At 40.1% G+C, this 21,829-nt stretch overlaps 1 protein-coding gene across 19 annotated transcripts in view; it reads right to left on the bottom strand.

The window, feature by feature from the left end:
• Positions 1 to 21,829, bottom strand: part of FOXP1 (forkhead box P1) — a 513,657-nt gene that overhangs the window by 152,567 nt on the left and 339,261 nt on the right. For all 19 annotated transcript variants that reach the window (XR_014165850.1, XM_081901936.1, XM_081901945.1 and 16 more), the window contains one exon: positions 20,137 to 20,274. Coding sequence is in view for 16 of the 19 variants with exons in the window: in XM_081901936.1 (XP_081758062.1) it covers positions 20,137 to 20,274 (138 nt within the window). In the remaining 3 variants the exon portion in view is untranslated. The remainder of the gene's footprint in view (positions 1 to 20,136; positions 20,275 to 21,829) is intronic.

The following is a 21,829-nucleotide window of genomic DNA, read 5'->3' as shown; positions in this document are numbered from 1 at the left end:
CAGGCCAGATCTGGCTCTTGGACAGTAGTTTGAGGAGAAGGAAAACTCCGATCCCAAACCTCCACTCCATTGTGGGATATTTTCGGAAGAAGAAAAGCCTAAGGAGTAAACCCTACACCAATCCTTTGGACTACATCAGCAAGACTGAGAAGGAGATCATGCCGCCTGGGCAGCCCAGGACGTCCATACACACTGCCCAGGCTTGTGACCTGGAGATGTTACTTCGGTGCTGCTAACACAGTGGTTTGACGTCACCACCAGAGACACACTCCATTATCTCTCGAGATAGGAGGTCAACAGTCTTTACTTTGACCTCAATCATCCAACTATTTTCTTCACCTCATCCAGTAAATCTCTTTCTAGTAGGGATTAATGCAGGGGGCGGGGATTTTGCACCCAGATTTATTTATTTGTTTAAATAAAATGCATTGCTTTTTACAGGAAAAAGTGTCAAGGAGGCTACCAACACCTTTAGAATACAAAAAGACTGTAAAAGTTCTATAAAGGAAAAAAGCACCATACATAGTACTAAAAGCATTCCTCTAGTAGTAATTATTAACATGGAGAATATTCTTCCCTATCCAACATAAATACAAACACTGAGAACTGGCCAAAAATCAAGCCACAAGAAGATCCGAATATCTGGGAAAATGTACTTTGCAAGGTGGTGGAGGACAAACAAATGATCAATCTACAGGTAGGTATCTCACCACTAAAGTTCAAGCATGCATAAATTTCAAGCCTTGCCAGGTGCATGATGGAATCACAAGGAGCAAATCCACTCATCACATGCTATTTCACCTATTCCCAATATTATGCTCCGAAGCTGAAGTGATGAGGCAACCCCCTACTTCACTAGAGATCTAGAAGCGCATTCAAGCTCTGAATAACTTCCTTTCAGGGTTATAACTGATCTGAATGATTTACAGAGCTGATAAGGATTTTGGAAATATATGAATAGCAGAAGACACTTCCATAGTATCCCCAACAAATTTCCTATTTATTCTACAGCAATTGCACCTTTAGAATGAAATAAGAATTATGCAGGTGTGCCCCAAATACCCTGTGCCTTCACACTCTGACTCATTATTTGTTTAATATATTTCTACCCCACCTTTTAGGGCAAGTCTTCGCAAGATGGCATACAGTAAACAAGTTGAAATAAAAGTACTTGAATATTATTATAATAACCTCCCACAGTAAAAAAATAAATAGGGGACAAGTGATAAAGTGAATAAAGAGCGTTACATAATAAAAAGGTCCATAAAGACAGCTTAAAAGCTGCAAGAGAGGTTGTCAAGTGGAATTCTCGGGACGGGAGGAGGAAATTCCACAATTGTGGGGGTGCCAATAGAAAGGCCCTTCCCTGGAAACTCACAACCAGGGTCTCTGATCCAGGGTCGTGAGGATGTAGATGGTCCTTCAATTAGCCCAGCCCCAAACCATTTAGGGATTTAAAAGTTAAAACTACCACTTTAAACTGAAGCGAGAAATGAATGGGCAAATGACACAGCTGTTGCAAGAGAGTTATGATACATAACCCCTCACAATCATTTGGGTCACTGAATTTTGCAAAAGGTGAGGTTTCCAGACTACCTTTAAAGGCAGCCTTTTGCAAAGATCCTTAGCCTAGACTGGATATATTATAACCTATGTGCGCACAACTGAGGCCAAGTCCTCTTTCTCCAGACACGGTTGTGGTTGGTGAACACCCCTAAGGTAGTAAAGACACTCACAGATAGCCACTGCAGGCACTTGAGCCATCACAGATAACAATGGATCCAGGAGTACCCTCCCCACAGCAACCAAATATCTGATTCTTCAAGGCATACTAGTGACACTTTAGCCCATGCATACCAGTGACATTTTAGCCCAGATGCATACTAGTGACACTTTAGCCCATGGGTAGGCAAACTAAGGCCTAGGGGCCAGATCCGGCCCAATTGCCTTCTAAAGCCGGCCTGCGGACAGTCCGGAATCAGCGTGTTTTTACATGAGTAGAATGTGTCCTTTTATATAAATGCATCTCTGGGTTATTTGTGGGGCATAGGAATTCATTCATCACCCCCCTCCAAAAAAATATAGTCCGGCCCCCTACAAGGTCTGAAGGACAGTGGACCTGCTGAAAAAGTTTGTTGACCCCTGTGTAGTCCAAACCCTTGGGTGACCTCTCCAAGCAGTTTCACACAAATGTTAAAAAGTAGGGGAGACTGGCCAGAACTCTGTTGCACCCCAAAAGCCAACAACCCTGAGATGGAACAGCAGCACTCTACAAATATTTTTTTCTTACTATGCTGAAGGGTTATATCTTCTAACTCTTAGTAGTTTGGGATTTGTGTGCCATAAATGCTACACCCAAAATGAACAGGCTCTGATGAAAGCAAGCACCAACAAATGTAAAAACATACTAGCATGTTTTCCCCCATTATCCCAGTGGGTGAATTTATTTTATTTTATTTTTTTAGTCAACCTGACAACAGCCATGAAACTGTCAGGTTCTAAGGCCACTTTCCCAAATGACATTTTTAATTGTTTCTCTTGGTGTTAATTTCACTCACTCTGCTGCAAAGCACTTGCTGCCCTGTGACTTCAATATTAGCTCTGGAGGTTTAAACACATGAGGCAAACAGCTGCTGTCTGCAGCTCAAACAATTTCTCTGGTAAAATTCTTTTCTTACAAATGGCCGTAACTCAAGCATTTATGGCAAAGTTCATGGTTCAGGGCAAAAAAATTCTACTCTCTGATCATCACTGCAGATTTCTTATGAGCCCCATGAATCTTTACTGTGTTCACTCTCCATGGTTCACACAAGGGCCACAATGTAGATTTCAATTATGTATATGTTATGTGGGGGAGGGGGGGATTAGGCTTGTGCTTTATTTCAAAAGAGCGCAAGTGCTCCATATATCAATGAGAGTTTGTCCTCTGATATTAGGGACAAATGGTGGAAAGATTTGGTCAAGTGGCAGGATTTATACTGAATAAGAAAAAGACCAAAATAATTGCTAAGAACATGGATCAAGACGCGATAGGAACAATGCAACAACAAATAGGTATAGAAGTGGCGAAGAAAGTGAAATATTTGGGTATTTGGATAACCCCTAAGAATATTGATTTGTATCAGAATAATTATATACCAGTGTGGAATGGAATAAAGAAAGATCTGGAGGTGTGGGGACGAATGAAGTTATCGCTGTGAGGGAGGATTTCAACGATAAAGATGAGCGTACTGCCAAAGTTGTTATTTTTGTTTCAGACAATTCCAATAATCAAGGGGACTGGGACCTTTAAAGAATGGCAAAGAGTAATTTCAAGGTATATCTGGCAGGGTAAAAAGCCATGAATTCAGTTTAAGTTACTAACAGATGCTAAAGAAAGAGGAGGCTTCGCCCTGCCAGACCTGAAATTATATTATGAAGCTTCATGTCTCTGTTGGTTAAAGGAATGGATAAAATTAGAAAATATAGAGTTGCTAGATATAGAAGGATTTAATAACAGATTGGGTGGCACGCATATTTATGGTCTGAAAAGAAGAAAATCCATAAAGGTTTTGAGAACCACATTTTCCGAAGATCGTTGATAGAAATATGGGATAGGTATAAAAGCCTACCTGAACCAAAACTCCACACTGGTTGTCTCCATTAGAGATTATGAGTGTTAAAAAAAATCAATATGAGAAGGAATTGTATTACATATGGAAATTTGATTGTTAAGGAAGGTGGGAAATGGAAAATGAAACCCTATGAAGAAGTGAAAGAGTTTGTATATGATTGGTTGCATTACTTTCAAATAAATGAAATGTTTAAAAAAGATCTTAAGGAATATGGATTTGTAGAGAAAGATTCAAAATTTGAAATAGAAATAATAAATAATGAATATAAAATTTTATCTAAAATGTATAAGATACTGCTGGAAAGGCATACAAAGGATGAAGAAGTTAAATCAGTTATGATACAATGGGCCAGAGATTTTGGATATAATACACAATTTAATGATTGGATAAAACTATGGAATGAAAATATTAAATTTACTGCATGTACTACATTAAAGGAAAATGTTATGAAAATGATTTATAGAAGGTATATGACACCGGTAAAACATGTAAGAAGTGTTGGAAATGTAAAGAAAAGGATGGTACATTTTATCATATGTGGTGGGAATGTAAGAAAGTGAAGAGCTTCTGGGAGTTGATATATAATGAATTGAAAAAAATGTTGAAATATACATTTGTTAAGAAACCAGAGGCTTTTCTCTCAGGAATTATAGGAAATGAGATAAACAGAAAGGATTATAAACTTTTCCAATATGCAGTAACAGCGGCAAGAATATTACTGGCCCAGAAATGGAAACAGGAACAAGTACCAACATTGGAGGAGTGGAGAATGAAGCTGATGGACTATGCAGAACTTGATAAACTGACAGGGAAGATTAGATACCTACGAGACCAAAAGTTCACCGAAGACTGGGGAAAGTTAGCTGAGTACTGGGAATGTATAAGTGATAAAGAAATAATGTTAGTTATAGTTTAGCATGACAAGAAGAAGCAGCAGCAAACCTCTGGCTTTCAGCTCACCTACTTCCCCTCTCCCTCCAAGCAACCACAATAAGTTTGGAAGTTTTCCCTTTTGTTTTTGCTTAACCACAGTGAGTCCTGGTTTTTGAACCAACCAACAGTTAATGTTAACATTGGTTTCTCGAAAGCACACTGACTTGAAGATTCAATTCAATGTCATTGAGCCTCAGCTTCCACAGCTGCCACCTACCATGAACCACCACTGGCAAGATCGGCAGCAACAGCAGCAGATATGTTCTAGGCTAATGACAATATTTTATTCTCTTATTATGCTGTTTTAAATGTGGATTTTGTATTTGACTTCTTTTAGTAATGCTTTATTTTGAAATGTGATATATATATATATATATATATATATATATATATATATATATATATATATATATATATGCTTTCGTAGATTTTCACGGGTACAGGAATGCAGGTTTTGGTGTCCTCGGGTGTCTTCCCGTGTAAAAGTTGGGGTGTCTAGGCGACGTTTCGACGAGGTCTCACTCGTCATCTTCAGGCTGGTGCTTTCGGCTTCTTGTTACTGGAACAGAGCAGGATCTCAGTGTTTGAGTTCCTATAAATACTGTTGAGGGGGTGTGGTGTATAGCCTCCAATGTTCTGGGCAGAGAGGAAGTTCCCAGGCTAGTGTGCCTTTTCTTCTTTTGTTCCTTAATTACTTGAGGGATATCTTGAGTGATTTCTTGAGTGATATCCTGAGTACCACTTAGGTGGGTCATTAGGTGTGGATTAGTTGCTAAAGTCTTTGTGTCTTCACCTCTTGAACTTTGTGAAGAGTTTTTCTGAGAAGATGGCTGTACTGCACTTAGTTGTGCTCTGGCTTGGCTTCGTGTATAGGGGCGAGCTGTGGTTTTGTGGCCTGTGTCAGCCAGATCTGTGTAGGGATTGCAGGGGGGTGCAGCATCCGGAGGTGCCACCATGGTTTGGCTACTGGATGGTGTCTGTAATTTATCTGTGGAGAGGGTCTGGGTTTGGGTCTGGTGTGGTTGATTGGTGATGGCGTTCTGTGTGCCTCTGGATCTGGTGTCAGTTTTTGTGGGGAGGGCTAATTTCCAGATGTCTGGCAAGCGGGATGTGTCGTCACGCTTGTTCATGTTGTGAGGGTGTTTCTCTATCTCGATGGCTTCCATGATTATTCTCTTGTGGTGATGTTCCATGTTAAAGAGCAATTTGGAATCTGCAAAATTAATTTCGTGTCCTGTTTCTTTCATGTGTTGGAAAAGAGAGGAAGTTTTTTCTTCTTTTTTGACGGCATTCTTGTGTTCTGCGATACGTGCATTTATTCGTCTGTTTGTTTGTCCAATGTACGTGGCTGGGCAGACTTTGCAGGGTATTTCATAGACCCCTTGGTTTTCCAACTGGATTTTATCCTTGGGGTTTCTGAGGATATTGGCTATTTTTTGGTTGGTGCAAAAGGCTGTTTTGATATTGTGTTTATGGAGGATTTTGCTAATTTTATCTGTAGTGCCCTTGATATAAGGAAGGAGGGCCATGCCATTGTTTTCTTCTGTGTCTTGGTTTTTGGGGGGTGTTTCTTTTTGGATTAGCTTCGTAACCCTGTTTTGCTGGTATCCATTGGCAATTAACACATTTGAGAGATTCTGTAACTCAGTTGTCAAGTGGTCTTTGTCAGCCAGGCGTTTGGTTCTGGAGATGAGAGTCTTGGCTACGGAGTTTATTTGTGCAGGGTGGTGGTGTGATTGATAAACTCCGTAGCCAAGACTCTCATCTCCAGAACCAAACGCCTGGCTGACAAAGACCACTTGACAACTGAGTTACAGAATCTCTCAAATGTGTTAATTGCCAATGGATACCAGCAAAACAGGGTTACGAAGCTAATCCAAAAAGAAACACCCCCCAAAAACCAAGACACAGAAGAAAACAATGGCATGGCCCTCCTTCCTTATATCAAGGGCACTACAGATAAAATTAGCAAAATCCTCCATAAACACAATATCAAAACAGCCTTTTGCACCAACCAAAAAATAGCCAATATCCTCAGAAACCCCAAGGATAAAATCCAGTTGGAAAACCAAGGGGTCTATGAAATACCCTGCAAAGTCTGCCCAGCCACGTACATTGGACAAACAAACAGACGAATAAATGCACGTATCGCAGAACACAAGAATGCCGTCAAAAAAGAAGAAAAAACTTCCTCTCTTTTCCAACACATGAAAGAAACAGGACACGAAATTAATTTTGCAGATTCCAAATTGCTCTTTAACATGGAACATCACCACAAGAGAATAATCATGGAAGCCATCGAGATAGAGAAACACCCTCACAACATGAACAAGCGTGACGACACATCCCGCTTGCCAGACATCTGGAAATTAGCCCTCCCCACAAAAACTGACACCAGATCCAGAGGCACACAGAACGCCATCACCAATCAACCACACCAGACCCAAACCCAGACCCTCTCCACAGATAAATTACAGACACCATCCAGTAGCCAAACCATGGTGGCACCTCCGGATGCTGCACCCCCCTGCAATCCCTACACAGATCTGGCTGACACAGGCCACAAAACCACAGCTCGCCCCTATACACGAAGCCAAGCCAGAGCACAACTAAGTGCAGTACAGCCATCTTCTCAGAAAAACTCTTCACAAAGTTCAAGAGGTCAAGACACAAAGACTTTAGCAACTAATCCACACCTAATGACCCACCTAAGTGGTACTCAGGATATCACTCAAGAAATCACTCAAGATATCCCTCAAGTAATTAAGGAACAAAAGAAGAAAAGGCACACTAGCCTGGGAACTTCCTCTCTGCCCAGAACATTGGAGGCTATACACCACACCCCCTCAACAGTATTTATAGGAACTCAAACACTGAGATCCTGCTCTGTTCCAGTAACAAGAAGCCGAAAGCACCAGCCTGAAGATGACGAGTGAGACCTCGTCGAAACGTCGCCTAGACACCCCAACTTTTACACGGGAAGACACCCGAGGACACCAAAACCTGCATATATATATATATATATATATATATATATATATATATATATATATATATATATCACATTTCAAAATAAAGCATTACTAAAAGAAGTCAAATATATATATACTTTGCCATTTTAAATGTGCATTCTGTAGTTGACCATCTTTGTAATGTTTCGTTTTGATATCACAGTGGTACTTCGGTTTGCAAACTGGATCCGTTCCAGAGGTCTGGCCGTATCCCGAAGTTTTCGCAACTGGAGAGACTGCTTCTGCGCATGCACGAGCGGCAAAACACTTCTGGGTTTGCCGCTTTTGCAGCCCAGAGTTCACGTTACCCGAGGGTAATGTAACCTGAGGTTCCACTGTACTTAAGTTTATTCTGGATTGGTTTATTTGATGCTATAATGTGCTGCAAGCCACTTTGAGGTTTTCTTTTCTTAATAATATAAAGCGGTATAGAAATGGAATGAATAATAATAATACATTTTGAAGAAACAAACTTGCATTCAGCAGTCTCTGTACTTTATAGAAATACAGTCTTGGAATATTTATTAAAAACTAAAATATATTCTTAACAAAAGTTGAGAAGTGCTGTTTACATTAAAGTAGGAAAATATTTTATTAAGAAACAAGCGGGTTTGTGCAATCACTCCATGCCCAAGTTACTTTTTTCTGGAAGTGGTTGTTCCTGACGAAGACCAACTCCACAAGAGTGTTTTTATCCTTCAAAAACAAAATAAAATTGGGTATACAGAAGTGCGTTATATTAGCAGGATTCAGTATATATGCTGATATTTTACAGGAGCAAATTAAGGCACGATATTGTTGACCACATTATAACTTCCACTGAATGTTGGCACTGCCCTGTTCTAGTCACCCTGTTCTAGCCACGCGGAAGAGCAGAAACAGTGAGGAAGGTTGCTGGTTGCAGCACCATGGAGAGCAACTTCTTCGACATGGGTTGAAAGTGAACTCAGGCCTTTTGGGCCTCTTCCTCCAGTCCCTCTCTCAGGGCTCCTCCCTCTTATGGAGAATTAGTCCCTTCAAGGGTCAACTCTCGGGCCTGAAGATGAGGAACTTCATTGTGCTCCAAGGCCTCCTGCCTATAGGCCCCGGGGCTTTCACAACTGGTTTAATGGGCTCCAGCCTGCCATGCCCAGGCTCCTTAGTCCCCTGGTCACCACATCAAATTCAGAGCCAGGACTATCTCAGTCACTGCTGGACCCTGGGGTCATTGCAGGTGATTATTATTGAAAAGTGAGCACATGTACTATTTGAGAAAAGGAGAAGAGCAACATTGGATCTACAGTGGTACCCCAGGTTAAGTACTTAATTTGTTCTGGAGCTCCATACTTAACCTGAAACTGTTCTTAACCTGAAGCACCACTTTAGCTAATGGGGCCTCCTGCTGCTGCCGCGCCACCGGAGCACGATTTCTGTTCTCATCCTGAAGCAAAGTTCTTAAACTGAAGCACTATTTCTAGGTTAGCGGAGTCTGTAACCTGAAGCATATGTAACCTGAGGTACCACTGTACAAACAAAGGCATTTAGACTGCCTGGAGCAGAGGTTCCCTATAATGGCAGGGGAGGCAGGACAACTGGGCTCAATGCCATCCATCACAGGACAGTATTGAACCCAGCTTGGGATCCAGAGGGTATCACACTGGCCCCATTTCAAAGCTCCCTGCTGGCTCCTTCTGGTGTAGATACTGGCAAGAGGCAGGCTCAGCCAGGAGAACCGGGAGAAGGAACACTTCCACCTGATCCAACCCCAGCCAGGTGCTAAGGGTTTTTGGGTTGCTCTGTTTGTCACAAATAAATGCACAGTAATGCACATACTGCATTTTAATTAAACTATACATGTATTTTATCTTGTCAAAAAGCAAGAGACAAATATTCTTCATCCTATGCAACTAAAAGTTTCAAGTGATACCGTACTGATAACGCACACAACACAACCTTAAGCATGTTTACATGCTGAGTTCAGTGGCTTTGACTCCACAGTAACTGCAATGAGGATTGTAGCCTTAAATCAAATGCTTGTGGTTGCTTATGTCTGAAATGAAAAGACAGAGATGGCCTTGCTTCTTTAGTTCTTAAGCTTATATTTACTTCATTATACTTTAATCCACTATCGTCTGATATGGAGATGGTTAGAAGAGTCACAAAAAATATATATATCTTAAGACTATAAGGCCGATACATTCCACAAAAGTTTAAAATGGGAAATGTCCTATTTAAAAATATGGAGAACTTCTAAAAATGACAGCCATCTGATGTATGAAAATTATTCACAACCAAAAACAGTCTGGAAATAACCAGGATGACTTCATTTAGACAGAATTGCCCAAATCTGTTTCTAATATACACAGTACACATAATAAATTTTTACAATATGACAAGGAAAACAAACTTAATAAAAGTTCCTGATCTTTTTTAACACAAGCATGCTATAGCCACGTTATGTTTATAATATTTTATCCATGATATCACGGCTAAGTAACAAAATCTAAGCAACACAAAATCAGTTACTAGGTATGACTTCACCACACAACTACCGTAACTACACTGGTTATGTACATAAAAATCACACTATCCATATGCCTATCTCTACAGCTGGAAGAAGGGCTGAAGGATTGCCTGGAATCCCACTTTTCCCAAATGTTCCCCAGTAGGCCTGATGGGGGACTCCCTTCTCTGATCTCATAGCCTGACAGGATTAAAAACTCCAGTCTGGCTTTAGGTCTATTCTTAGGAAGTGGGGACAGGGGGGGGGGGGGAAAGCACCAGAGCAGCTTCTAGGCAGTTCTCATTACATAGATGGCCGCAATAACAGAATAGCTGGAATAAGCTGTAGTTCTGCCCGTCCTCACTTACCAGCTGAATATGATTGCTCTGCATCATCAAGAAAAGAAAGGAAAGGATACATTACAGTGTGACATAGTTGTAACCCAACCAGTACTGGCCCTGTGCAAATGCAGAACCTGGGAGCATCAGTGTTCTAGCATATTCTACAAATATTGCATCTTGTCTCCAGTCTTTCAGAGACGCCAGTGTAAACCATACAGTGTGGCTGTACATTGGTGGAAGGCCAGTGTGCAAATGCTCCATGCACAAACATTGTGGATATATGCTAGTCAGTGTCCTGGAATATTTTTGTAAATTTTGTCAACCACTATTGGGGACCAGCTGTTAGTAAAGCAGTCTACACACTACACACACAGTTGCAAATTCTGTCTTCTTATCAATCTACTGTCCTGCTTAAAAAGTGGCAATAAACTTCACAGGATCAGTATGAATTTGTAAAAACAAAAAAAGGTAGAGAGAGATTTTATTCTATTTTAGTTCATCCACTGTTATTTGATAAATGCTTCTAAACCTTTTGGCAAACAGTATCGGCAGGAAAAGCAAAGATGTCTTATGATCACAGAAGGCAATTTTCTTCAAGGATTGAACTTTGCAAATATATCCCCATGGGTCCCATGGTTCTTCAATCTTGCCCCTTTACAGTCTCAGCTGGCATTCCTGCCTGGGCATCTTGCCAAGTGGACTGGACTGCCCCTTATTGTTGCTTCTGTTCTTAAGACACCTGCACCAACTGCTGTTATTCTTGGCTTCAGGAAATTTTCTGCCCACTGGACAAGCTCCAGTGCTGTGCAGTAATACGATGCAGATTGCAGCACTCTAGGATGCATGTGTCAAAACAGTGCCATGGTTTGTAGCAGATACTGGAAATGGGAGGTGGGAACCAGTAGTAGAAAAATGCTGCCTACTCAAATTGACAGAAAAGTGACCTCTGCACTATGTCAGAAATTCCTCTAGACTTACCAAATAACTGAGTGTGCTTTTATCATACACAGTGAGATTCATGTGGAAAATGGAAACACTACATCACTTGACCTCAGATTGCTTCCCTTTTCAACCACAGATGAACACCATGAATAAAATTCTAAATCAATTTAAGATGTATTTTTAGCAGCCTCTCATTCTTTCCTTAAAAAAAGTGAGAGGTAGTTTTAAGTTTAGATGAATAAATCAAGTAAGAATATCTATCTATCTATCTATCTATCTATCTATCTATCTATCTATCTATCTATCTATCTATCTAATCTATCTATCCATCTATCTACCTATCTATCTATCGTTGAAGTTTACCATTGGCTACATTTGGACAGCATATCAAACTATAAAAATTCCTTCCAGTAGCACCTTAAAGACCAACTAAGTTAGTTCTTGGTATGAGCTTTCGTGTGCATGCACACTTCTTCAGATACACACATATATCTGAAGAAGTGTGCATGCACACGAAAGCTCATACCAAGAACTAACTTAGTTGGTCTTTAAGGTGCTACTGGAAGGAATTTTTTTTGTTTTGACTATGGCAGACCAACACGGCTACCTATCTGTAACTATACCAAACTATAGTTTAGCATGACAAGAAGAAGAAGCAGCAAACCTCTGGCTTTCAGCTCACCTACTTCCCCTCTCCCTCCATGCAACCACAATAAGTTTGGAAGCTTTCCCTTTTGTTTTTGCTTAACCACAGTGAGTCCTGGTTTTTGAACCAACAAACAGTTAATGTTAACATTGGTTTCTCAAAAGCACACTGACTTGAAGATTCAATTCAATGCCTGGCATCATCATATATTTGACTACTTTGTCGTGACATGATTTAGCTGAAATCAAATGGTTGTAAAGCTCTAATGAGCTCTATAAAAAGGGGCATGGTGGTTGTATTTTTGCATTAATCAAGATCCCAGAGCTGTTTAGCGTATATTAATAAAAAAAAATTCAGTATACAATCCTAAACAATCAACTAAAAAAACTACTACTGCACCAACATGGAAATACAATTAACTGCCTCCAAAGACCTGGGTAAAAAGCTATGTCTTTACTTGATGCTGGAATGAAGGGGCCATCTGAACCTCCTAGGGGAGAGAGTTCCATGTTTGGGTGCTGCTACTGAGAAGTCCCTGTACCTGCTGGCAAGACAGTTAAGAATTAAAGTATTTGCATGCTTGATCTCAGAGCCCAGGCTGGCTGATACAGAGAGTGGCACTCCATCAATCAAGTTTCTTGGTCCCAAGTTTTTAAGGGATTTATACATTAACGTCAACACCTTGAAGCCCAGTAACAGAGAGGCAACCAGGGCTGATCCTTCAGAATCGGTGCTATCCGATTTGATACAAATGCGCCAGCCAGAATTCACATGGACACATTCTGCACTAGTAGCAGTTTCCAAACTATCTTCAAAGCTAGCCCCACATAAAGAACATTAATCTAAATGTGATCCTCAGGGCCATTTCCATGGTCAATTTGTAGGAAACGTGAGTGTACGGTCAAAATGGAACTAAAATCAAACCTGGATCCCCCGCTACGACTTCAGGCACCCAGGCTGTTGGCAGACCAACTCTGTACACATGACATGAAGGCTGGCAACATCAACCCTGTCGTGTGGGAACCCCTTGGAGATGACTGCAGTGAATGGAGACAGAGAGTCAGGTTGTGTATCGATAGTAGTAATCAGAGGAGGAATGATGGCTGGGAGGAGCACAGAGAGAAGAATCACCACGCTGCATCTGCAGCAACACAACTGGACGCCTTCAATTGCCCCAGTTGCAAAAAAACCCAAAAACATATTGGTCTCTACATCCACAGAAGGCACTATAATCTTCTAAAAGTCTGACTTCACCACCAAAGACGCACCCCTCCATTGGCTCTGGAGACAGGTACATGCCAACCAATTACTCAGCTCCGAACTCTCTTATTCCCTTATTCCACAATTTCTCATCTCACTCCTTGCCACTAAAAGCCATTATCAAAACATTCATAATTTTGGAATTCTTGATCATGGAATTGCACAATGCAAGTAAACGAGTTGAGATTTTTTAAATAATTTTTTCACAGTGGTTATTTTTTAATTCACAGCATATACAACTCCACCTACCTGCACAAGAAGAATACTTGTGAAGGTAATTAGTTCTGAGCAAGTTCAAATGCAGGAATCTTGAGAAGTATCTCAAAAGCAGGTGTTTTTCTTAAAGATCTCTAACTCCTCGTACAGGATCATGCCAATGGTAAGGATCACCCATAGTCTCAAAACTATCATCAGTCAACGCAAATAAAATCTGCAGAATGTAGCAATTTTGTTTGCCAGCATTCATACGTTGAATCAGCAGTGCCCTGATCTCTGCACACTGAACACCATCTCCACATCAGGTATGGCTGGTGCTGCCGAAGCATCAGTAACTTCAGTAATACATTATCAAATGTAACTCAATGTATTAAACTGTCTTCACCATGGCAAGCTACAATCTTGAGTCTTGACAGCTCTGATGTAATCATACACGTAAAGACCCCAGACTACACAATTGTTGAAATGCCTCATGCCTACAACCAATCTGTTGCTTTTACAAGTTTAATCTCAGTATTAAGGAGCTGATTGTGGAACCATGTCGATACAACATCTTCAACCCAGCTGTACATCATATAAACCACTATAGGTGGTGTCAAGCTCCCATGATTCCTAGTAATACTGCATACCTTTAACTCCATAATCTATAATACTACAAAATACAGCTCTCTCTTTTTCTCTCTCCAAAGCACAAGTGGACTATCAGCAAGGGTCCGACTGTGTTATTCCTAATTACCTTTTTTCACTCTTGATCCTGTGGCTCTCATAATTAGTTACCTGGGGCTGCAATCCAATTTGAAGTGATGACAAGAAAGTGATCCATGAAAAAGTAATAAGTTAAATCCAATTTCAGCCTTCCTCTAATTAAATGCACATGGAACTAATGACTCAAACCCTACCATTTCAGTGATAATGGTAATTAGCGAGGTGGGAGTCACTCTCTTTTTCAACACCGTAGGTGTAAACCACAAGGTAAAATGGCAGGAGCACTCTTAATTACATGTGTCATTTTGTCAGCAATTTACACATTTCTGACCAGTCAAGTATGTTTCATTTGTTTTCTTCCTCCATAATGTTTATAACGAATCCACAGATATGTTCCGGCACATTGTGTAGCCTTGCAACCTCTATAAACACAATCTGCCAGGAAATAAGTCACTATGGAATGATGATAAAATAAACATTTTACCTGCATGAAAAACACCTGTTAAAAGAGGAGTGGGAATGTCACAGGAAGTCGGCAGGCAACCATTTTTTTTTTAACTGCACAGCAATTTATTGCAACAATAACTTGATCAGATTTACGTTGGAACTAGGTCATCTGAAGGGATCTGGACCTCTCATAGTTTGGAGAAAAGCAGGGTTTTTTGTAGCTTGCCAAAAATATAATGATCCTAGACCAGTTTTATGCCGGACCCCAGGGCCTGACAGCCATATAGTATGCAAGACGAAGTAATACCCACGCTCAGATGTGAGTACATCTCTGTGAGTCATGTATCTCTGTGAGTCACTGATCTGGGCAAACGTTTTGGGATTGGAAGCAAGCCCAGAACAGTGACTCATGCAGGAAATCAACAGGCAGCCTCCTCTAAGGGTGAATAGTGCTGATGAACTGTTGCTTCTGATGTGATCTGGTCCAATGCGATTAGATGGCAAAATGTCCGTCCTCCCCTGCCCAGCATTTGTTTGTTAAGAGATATGCTCGGAACATGAGTCACACAGAGACACAGTAGCAACCTCTCGTGTGTGGATCTCTTGGAGATCACAGAAGCCTTTAATTAGTTAATTATTTACTAACATCACAAAGTTAGGAAATGACCACCCTAGAACAATGAGGACTGAAAAAAGAATCTGTACATTAAGCATTAACATGGTAGTTTGACCCTATGTGGGCAGGAATTTTACAGCCATTTTTTCATGCTCTGGAATTCCGTTCCCTATGATATCTGCCTGGCCTGATGATGATGCATTAAGACACTTCTATTTTGATTAACTTCTGCAGTAGTGTTTTGTTTGTGATGATCTCTCTCTCTACTGTTTGGGGATGTTTGTGTAAGTTTCTCTGCTGATTTTTTAAAAAGTATGTTGTTATTGTATTTTCTTTGATGTTTATTGTTTATAAGCAGCTTTGAGTTTTACTTTTCAACAGAAAGAGGGGGATAAAATGTGTGTTTGTTTTTTGAAGTCCAAATCAGTAAGTAATCTGTGTGCTGCTGACCCTGATTCAGAGCAAGTCTGGACTGTGTGGCCACACCGATGGACTGCTATGCCCAACTTGTTGGTCACGTGATTCCACTATAGTGACAGAAGCACAAGTCTGGAGTTCATATGGATCAAAAGGATGTAGCCAATTGATTAAAATAATAATAATAATCCTGAAATCCTAAGTGCAGGAACTTACACCGATTTAAGTTAAGCTGGTGTAAGTTACCTCTGTTCCAAACTCCATTGAGCCTGTGGAAGACTGGTTGAGGGAAAATAAGACTTGAAAATAGAGTTTGGCTAACATCACGCTTTTTGCCAGCAGAACTCATAAGTGATCTGAAAGAGGTTTGGAATTGGTATCCTACCCCTATCCCACCACACACCCTTCTTTTGGACTTACACCTGTTTAAGTTCTGCCAGCTGAGCCAAGTTGGGCAGACAGCCCAAGACCCGCCTTTTCTAAACTCGGTCATCTCAGTGGATTTTGTGCTTGGTCCACACTGCTTGTTTTATGTTTATGTCACTGTTTTTCTGTTACTACTCTCTCAATTCATTTAACACTGAATAACAAATGGCATGTTAATATTACCAAATTGTACAAAGCAAGATACCCCGAGATGCTGCTTTAGACCTTTTGAAAAGTATTTTTGGCCCCAATGTCCAACTTTCTTTTGAGCACACAATATAACATTTTAAGGCAAATTTTAATGCTGCCAAAATACACATACTGTTTTATTTTCTTAAAGCAAAAGTGTGTCTCTTGATTTTCTTCCAATTTATAAACTCATGCCAACAACTAAAGCACCCAAAGATTGGGGCGGGGGGAGGTAGTCTCAAAAGTCAATGGTTAAAAGTACATATTGTAATCAAGGAAAGATCTATTCCTAGGCATACACATCCTGGCTAGGCGAAGATATAAATCTCCAGGGCTAACTCAGACCAGCAAAATAGTTATTTTATTTTATTTTACATTATGAAATAGAAGTACACCAGTGGCAAATATTTTCACAGAGAGCTTTAATCTTGATTCTCTACCCATTTTGTTTTTGTGGTTTTGATATTTTTATGGTCTTCTAATTTCTGGCTATTAAAATCAGATCATTGAAACTTTCTGAATTTCTTTTGTTTGTATTATTAGGCTGCAAAAGCAGAGACCTTTGCCAAATAAAAGACAGAGTTGTATACTATCTATGCTTAAAAATGTGAGTCAGAGGATTTGTATTGGGAGGTTTATTTTTTTTAAAAACCTAGCAGAATGCCACATCTCAGACAAAATGCTTATATACAAAACATATGAAATGTGCTAGAACATGTCTCCAATAATAGCTGTCAAGGTCAACAGGTAACAAAAGAAATTCTACAGGATGACAGTCAACTGGATTGTATCCTTGTGTCAAAATCAATGGCCACAGATAGACCAGCACTATTGTATGCAAAGCGCTGAATCCTTCAGTGGTGAGTCGCTAGGAATGGAAGAAATTAACAGATTTTCTCCCTTAGTTTTTACCTGTTCAGCTCACCTCTCAACCACAAATTAAACAGTGTGAGACTGAATCTTCACTTAACACTATCCTTCCATGTGTATATACAACAGTCAGCGAGTCTATCAAACTGGCCCATTTCCTTGATTATCAGTTCACAAGTTTAGGGGGAAGCCAGCCTAACCAAACTGCACAGCAAAACATTCCAAATTAACATTCTACCCCACTTGCATGTTTCAAGCAAACAGAAGCAAAAGTGCACTGCAGAGTTTGGACTAGATGACCCGGGGGGGGGGGTCCCTCCAACTCTACAATTCTATGAGATAAATCTTTTGTGTTTGTTTGTCCATGTATTTCTTATTTTCATTTTTTTAATGCACCAAAGCTAGGGAACACAGGCTTTCATATGTAAATTTTGGTTAATTCCCTAATATAAATCTTAAAGCAAATCTTAAAGCACCCAGCAATAGGTACCTAAAATAGCAAATAATATGTCCAAATTAATTTTTGAAAAATACTGCCTGCAAAATTATTAATCGCTGTTTTAAAAATCTAGTTAACACTGTTGAAAAAAGGACAAAGAACTTAGTTCATTTGTTAAGTGCCAGAAGAATTTAGCCCAAGAATAAATGAAATCATGACAAATTTAGACAGTTGACTGTTGATAGAGATGATACAAAACACAAGGATATTCAATATTTCATATTGTCAAGTAGCATGAGAAAGCGTCCATGTATATTTGTAAATGTTTCCTTAACAATTTCTCTTCCATGCTCAGACACTTTCAAAATACATATCTTTATTGTGCCATTGGGATCACAGTGTCTGTTATATTCAAGAGTAGGTTTAAGGATGCAAAAGCTCAAAGAGCAAGGGTGGAAAAAGAATGGGCAGTCATTTGAATCAGTGAGTGACAGGTTGGACCAGCTCTCTGTATACATTAATAAATTAGAATTTTAATTGTGTCTCTGACTGCAGAAGCAGCTCCAGTACTTTAATATGTACCAACAATTGGCTATGTTATGGAATCTGCAACGTGGCCCTCACTGTTGACCTCTGAAACACAATTCCCAGTCTGACTACGGAAACTGTTTGGTTTGATCCTTTCAACTTATTTGAATCCTGACAAATAAGCTCACAGCTGAAAGGTCAACACAGTCATATTTCATCCTCTGGAGCAATTCTTAAGACATCTGCACAACAAAGCACTTCTTCTAGTACCTGACACTGGGCCTCGCTAGCACAATATCTCATTAAAAATGTCCCCAGTAGAAGAGTCTATTAAAAGGCAAATGGATCAGCAATAGATTGACCAAAATAACTTCAAAATATTTTTGAAGTTCTAACAAAACAGCATGGATTCAGCGTTCTGTTCTTTCACAACAATGCTTTTAAATATGCAGTTGCTCAGAGACAGAACACCCACTCCTCCTGAAAGAATATCAATTAATGATAAACAGAGAGTTGGGGTTCAGCCATGGAGTTGAACGTAACCATGTGACCTCGGAGTTCTGACCATGCCTCTACACCCCAGCTGTCCTGTAATCATGAGCTTAATGTCTCCATGCATAAAACTAGGTTAACAACATACACTTGATATGTTTTAAGTATTGTTCCTTAAAAATAACTTTGGAGGAAAACATGGTTTCAAGTTATTATACAAGATACCTTACTGTGGGGGGGAAATTCTGAACCTTGGTTTGGATCTTAAAATAATCAGGCAGAAAGAATGTTTACTGTTCCCCTATCCCTCCTGCAGCTGCCTGTCCTACTCCCCACAAGCCTATCCAGGTGATCAGTGTGGGATGGGATCCTAAATAATGTGCAATGGGATGGATGAGAAGGCTGGATTGCCTCACACAGGCAAATCTGGACCTAATTTTGGAAGATTATCTGCAGCAGATTCCCTGTGCTTCATATGCTACGATGTTCAGGATATGTCCCTGACTCCTCAGGGGCACAGATAGCTACCGGGGAGTGAAGCGGAAGGTAAACTTCCTTCTGTGACCTTCCTCCCATTCATATATTTTAGGAATGAAGCCAAGGATTCCATTTTTTCTTTAGAAAAAAATATCACCAAGATTATCTACAGATACTTCTTGAAATGGATAAAGTCCTGGATATAGTTAAACAAAACTACTGGAATTTGTATCTGAACTGGATGTGTTTCCCTTAGAAAGACAAGTGGCAAATGTCAATATAAACAATAAACCATCAGTGGTATGTGAATAAGCTAAGCCAACCTTAGCAAATCCCTAATACTTTTACGGTTTAGTTACCATTCCTCCAAACTGTATGCCAAATCAGTAGTTGACACACCTCTATTTTCTTGATACAACATGATGAAAAACTACTTGATATGCAGCAACACAGAGTAAAAGAATGGACAGATTTCCTTGCAAATATTACTCAGCATATATTGAGGTTCTAATAGCACATACATGCTTCTTAATATGGTAAACAAACGGTTCTGAGAAACTTCCAAACACAAAGGTCTGTTCACCAAAACTTATCAACAAAACAAGATTTGCTTCACTAACTTTGAATTAGAGTTAGCACATGGACCTTATTTCAAAGGATTATTAATTCTTCTAGAAATCTTTTACATAAGAGCACAGTGACTGTTCATTTTTTTTAGAGTATCAAAGATCCAAGGTAGATTGGTGGATACTTCCCATTCCAGAAATCTCTCTTCTTCAATGGGGACCTCCAACATAGGAAGTTGAGAACTGAACTTGGGACTTTCTGCCACTGATCTACAGCCCTTCCCCACATATCCTTTCAAGACCTTTGTTTAACAGTTTAACTGGTAAAATAAAGTCTCAAGAGCACTTACTATTGATACATTTACACCATGACTACCACGCCACTAAGGATGACTGAGACAATGGTGACATCAACAGAATATTTTTTTAAAATCTGCTACTACAAGTTTCCATGCCAATTGATCCTATTAAAACACATCAAGGAATAAGTACATTGTTGTTGTTGCTATAATGTCTTACCTGAAGGGATGGCTGTTTCTCATTCCTCTTGGGAGACTTCAGCCCACTAATTTGTTGTTGTTGCTGTTGTTGTTGTTGCTGTTGCTGCTGTTGTTGTTGCTGCTGCTGTAACAAAAGCTGCCTTGCTACCTGAAGAGCCTGAAGGAAAATAATGATAGAAATAAGTTTCACCAAGCATAAATGATTGGTTTATCTTATGTATACATGGCATACTCACCAAAGAAACCACCAGAATTTGATTGTCATTGGACTTCAGCAATGACACAATAATATTCACACTAGCAAACCCTAGAAAACCAAAGCCCAAATGTTCATATGGTACTGGTAGTGCCTCATTCAGCACAAAAATGAACTGACTCTATTTGATGGCTTGTGCTAATAAACTGTTTTCAATAATATATCTATAATTCAACACTATGACCCTATCCTGGGGGGGGGGGAGGGTGGACTGCAACTTTCACATTAAAGAGTGCCAGTTTATCAGACTGTGTGTAGATGTCCGGACTTTTTTTCAAAGAGGGCCAGAGCTGATGAAGTGAAGGGCCGTGAGGGCCAACCAAAGGGCCAACCAAAGTTGTTAACCTTTTCTTAGGACTGAAGTTGTTGAGGTATTTTTAGGATTTTACCCCAGAAATAAACTGCCACAGGGGCCAGATTAAACCGACCGGCGGGACAGATTAGGCCCCCAAAACGGACCTTGGACATGCCTGGTATATTGCAAACTGATGTAAGAAATCACTGATTCTGTAGCAGGTGTAGAAATATGAAAATGGTAGTTACTTAGAACAGCCCTGGCTATTTTACATTCTATTGAGTTGGTAGTGGTCTCAGCCTCCTCTCAAAGCTTTCTCAAAGCACATAAGTACACATTCCTCTAGTGCACTGTTGGTAAGCCAGCCCTGTTGTTGTTATGACTCCAACCTCGATTAGCCCCAACCACTATGGAAAGGGATTATGGGGAGTCCAACAACATCTAGAGGGCCACAGATTAGCAAGTCACACCCTAGAGCAGTGGTTCTTAACCTGAGGGTCCCCAGATGTTGTTTGACTACAACTCCCATCATCCCTGAGCTCTGGCCTTGCTAGCTAGGGGTGATGGGAGTTGTAGTTCAACAACATCTGGGGACCCACAGGTTAAGAAAGGCTGCCCTAGAGAAACAGACAGATTGTGAAATAGGGTTGGTTTGTTTTCTACTGTTCCCTAGTGAAAACACATAATGCAGAAGAGGGGTTGTGTTATTTCCTTCTTTGTACATTCCTTTCCCTCCTGGGATTCTACTGAGGGAGGCATCAAGAGCAGACTGACTCATGTTCTCCCATCTTCCCTCTCTTCATTATGAGGTAAGATAAACATTCTGAACAAGGAAATCCTACGGTTATCTGAGCACAGGATCTTCCATGCCCTGAAAGATCAAACCCTCTTCAATGCTTTACAATGAAGGTGGATAATAAATTCTCAGCTTTCTCCATGGCTTATGCCCATGATATTTATAGAGTGATTGGTCTTATTTTGTATTACCTCTTATGCATTACATATTTAAGCAGAGTGCTGAAAATTGGTCCTGCCTTTTCAGAAGTAAGGCCCTGCCCCAGACTGCTGTAGAAACATTAGATGCTAAGATGACAAGTAGGGTCCTTAAGGCCTAGTTCAAACCAAAAGTGGATTTGGTGAGTATACTATTCTGCTTCCAGC

This window comes from Podarcis melisellensis (assembly GCF_964234715.1).
Source record: "Podarcis melisellensis genome assembly, chromosome: 2".
Lineage (NCBI taxonomy): Eukaryota > Metazoa > Chordata > Lepidosauria > Squamata > Lacertidae > Podarcis > Podarcis melisellensis.
The sequence above is the reverse complement of the archived record's forward strand: the minus strand, read 5'-3'. Positions and strand labels throughout refer to the sequence as shown.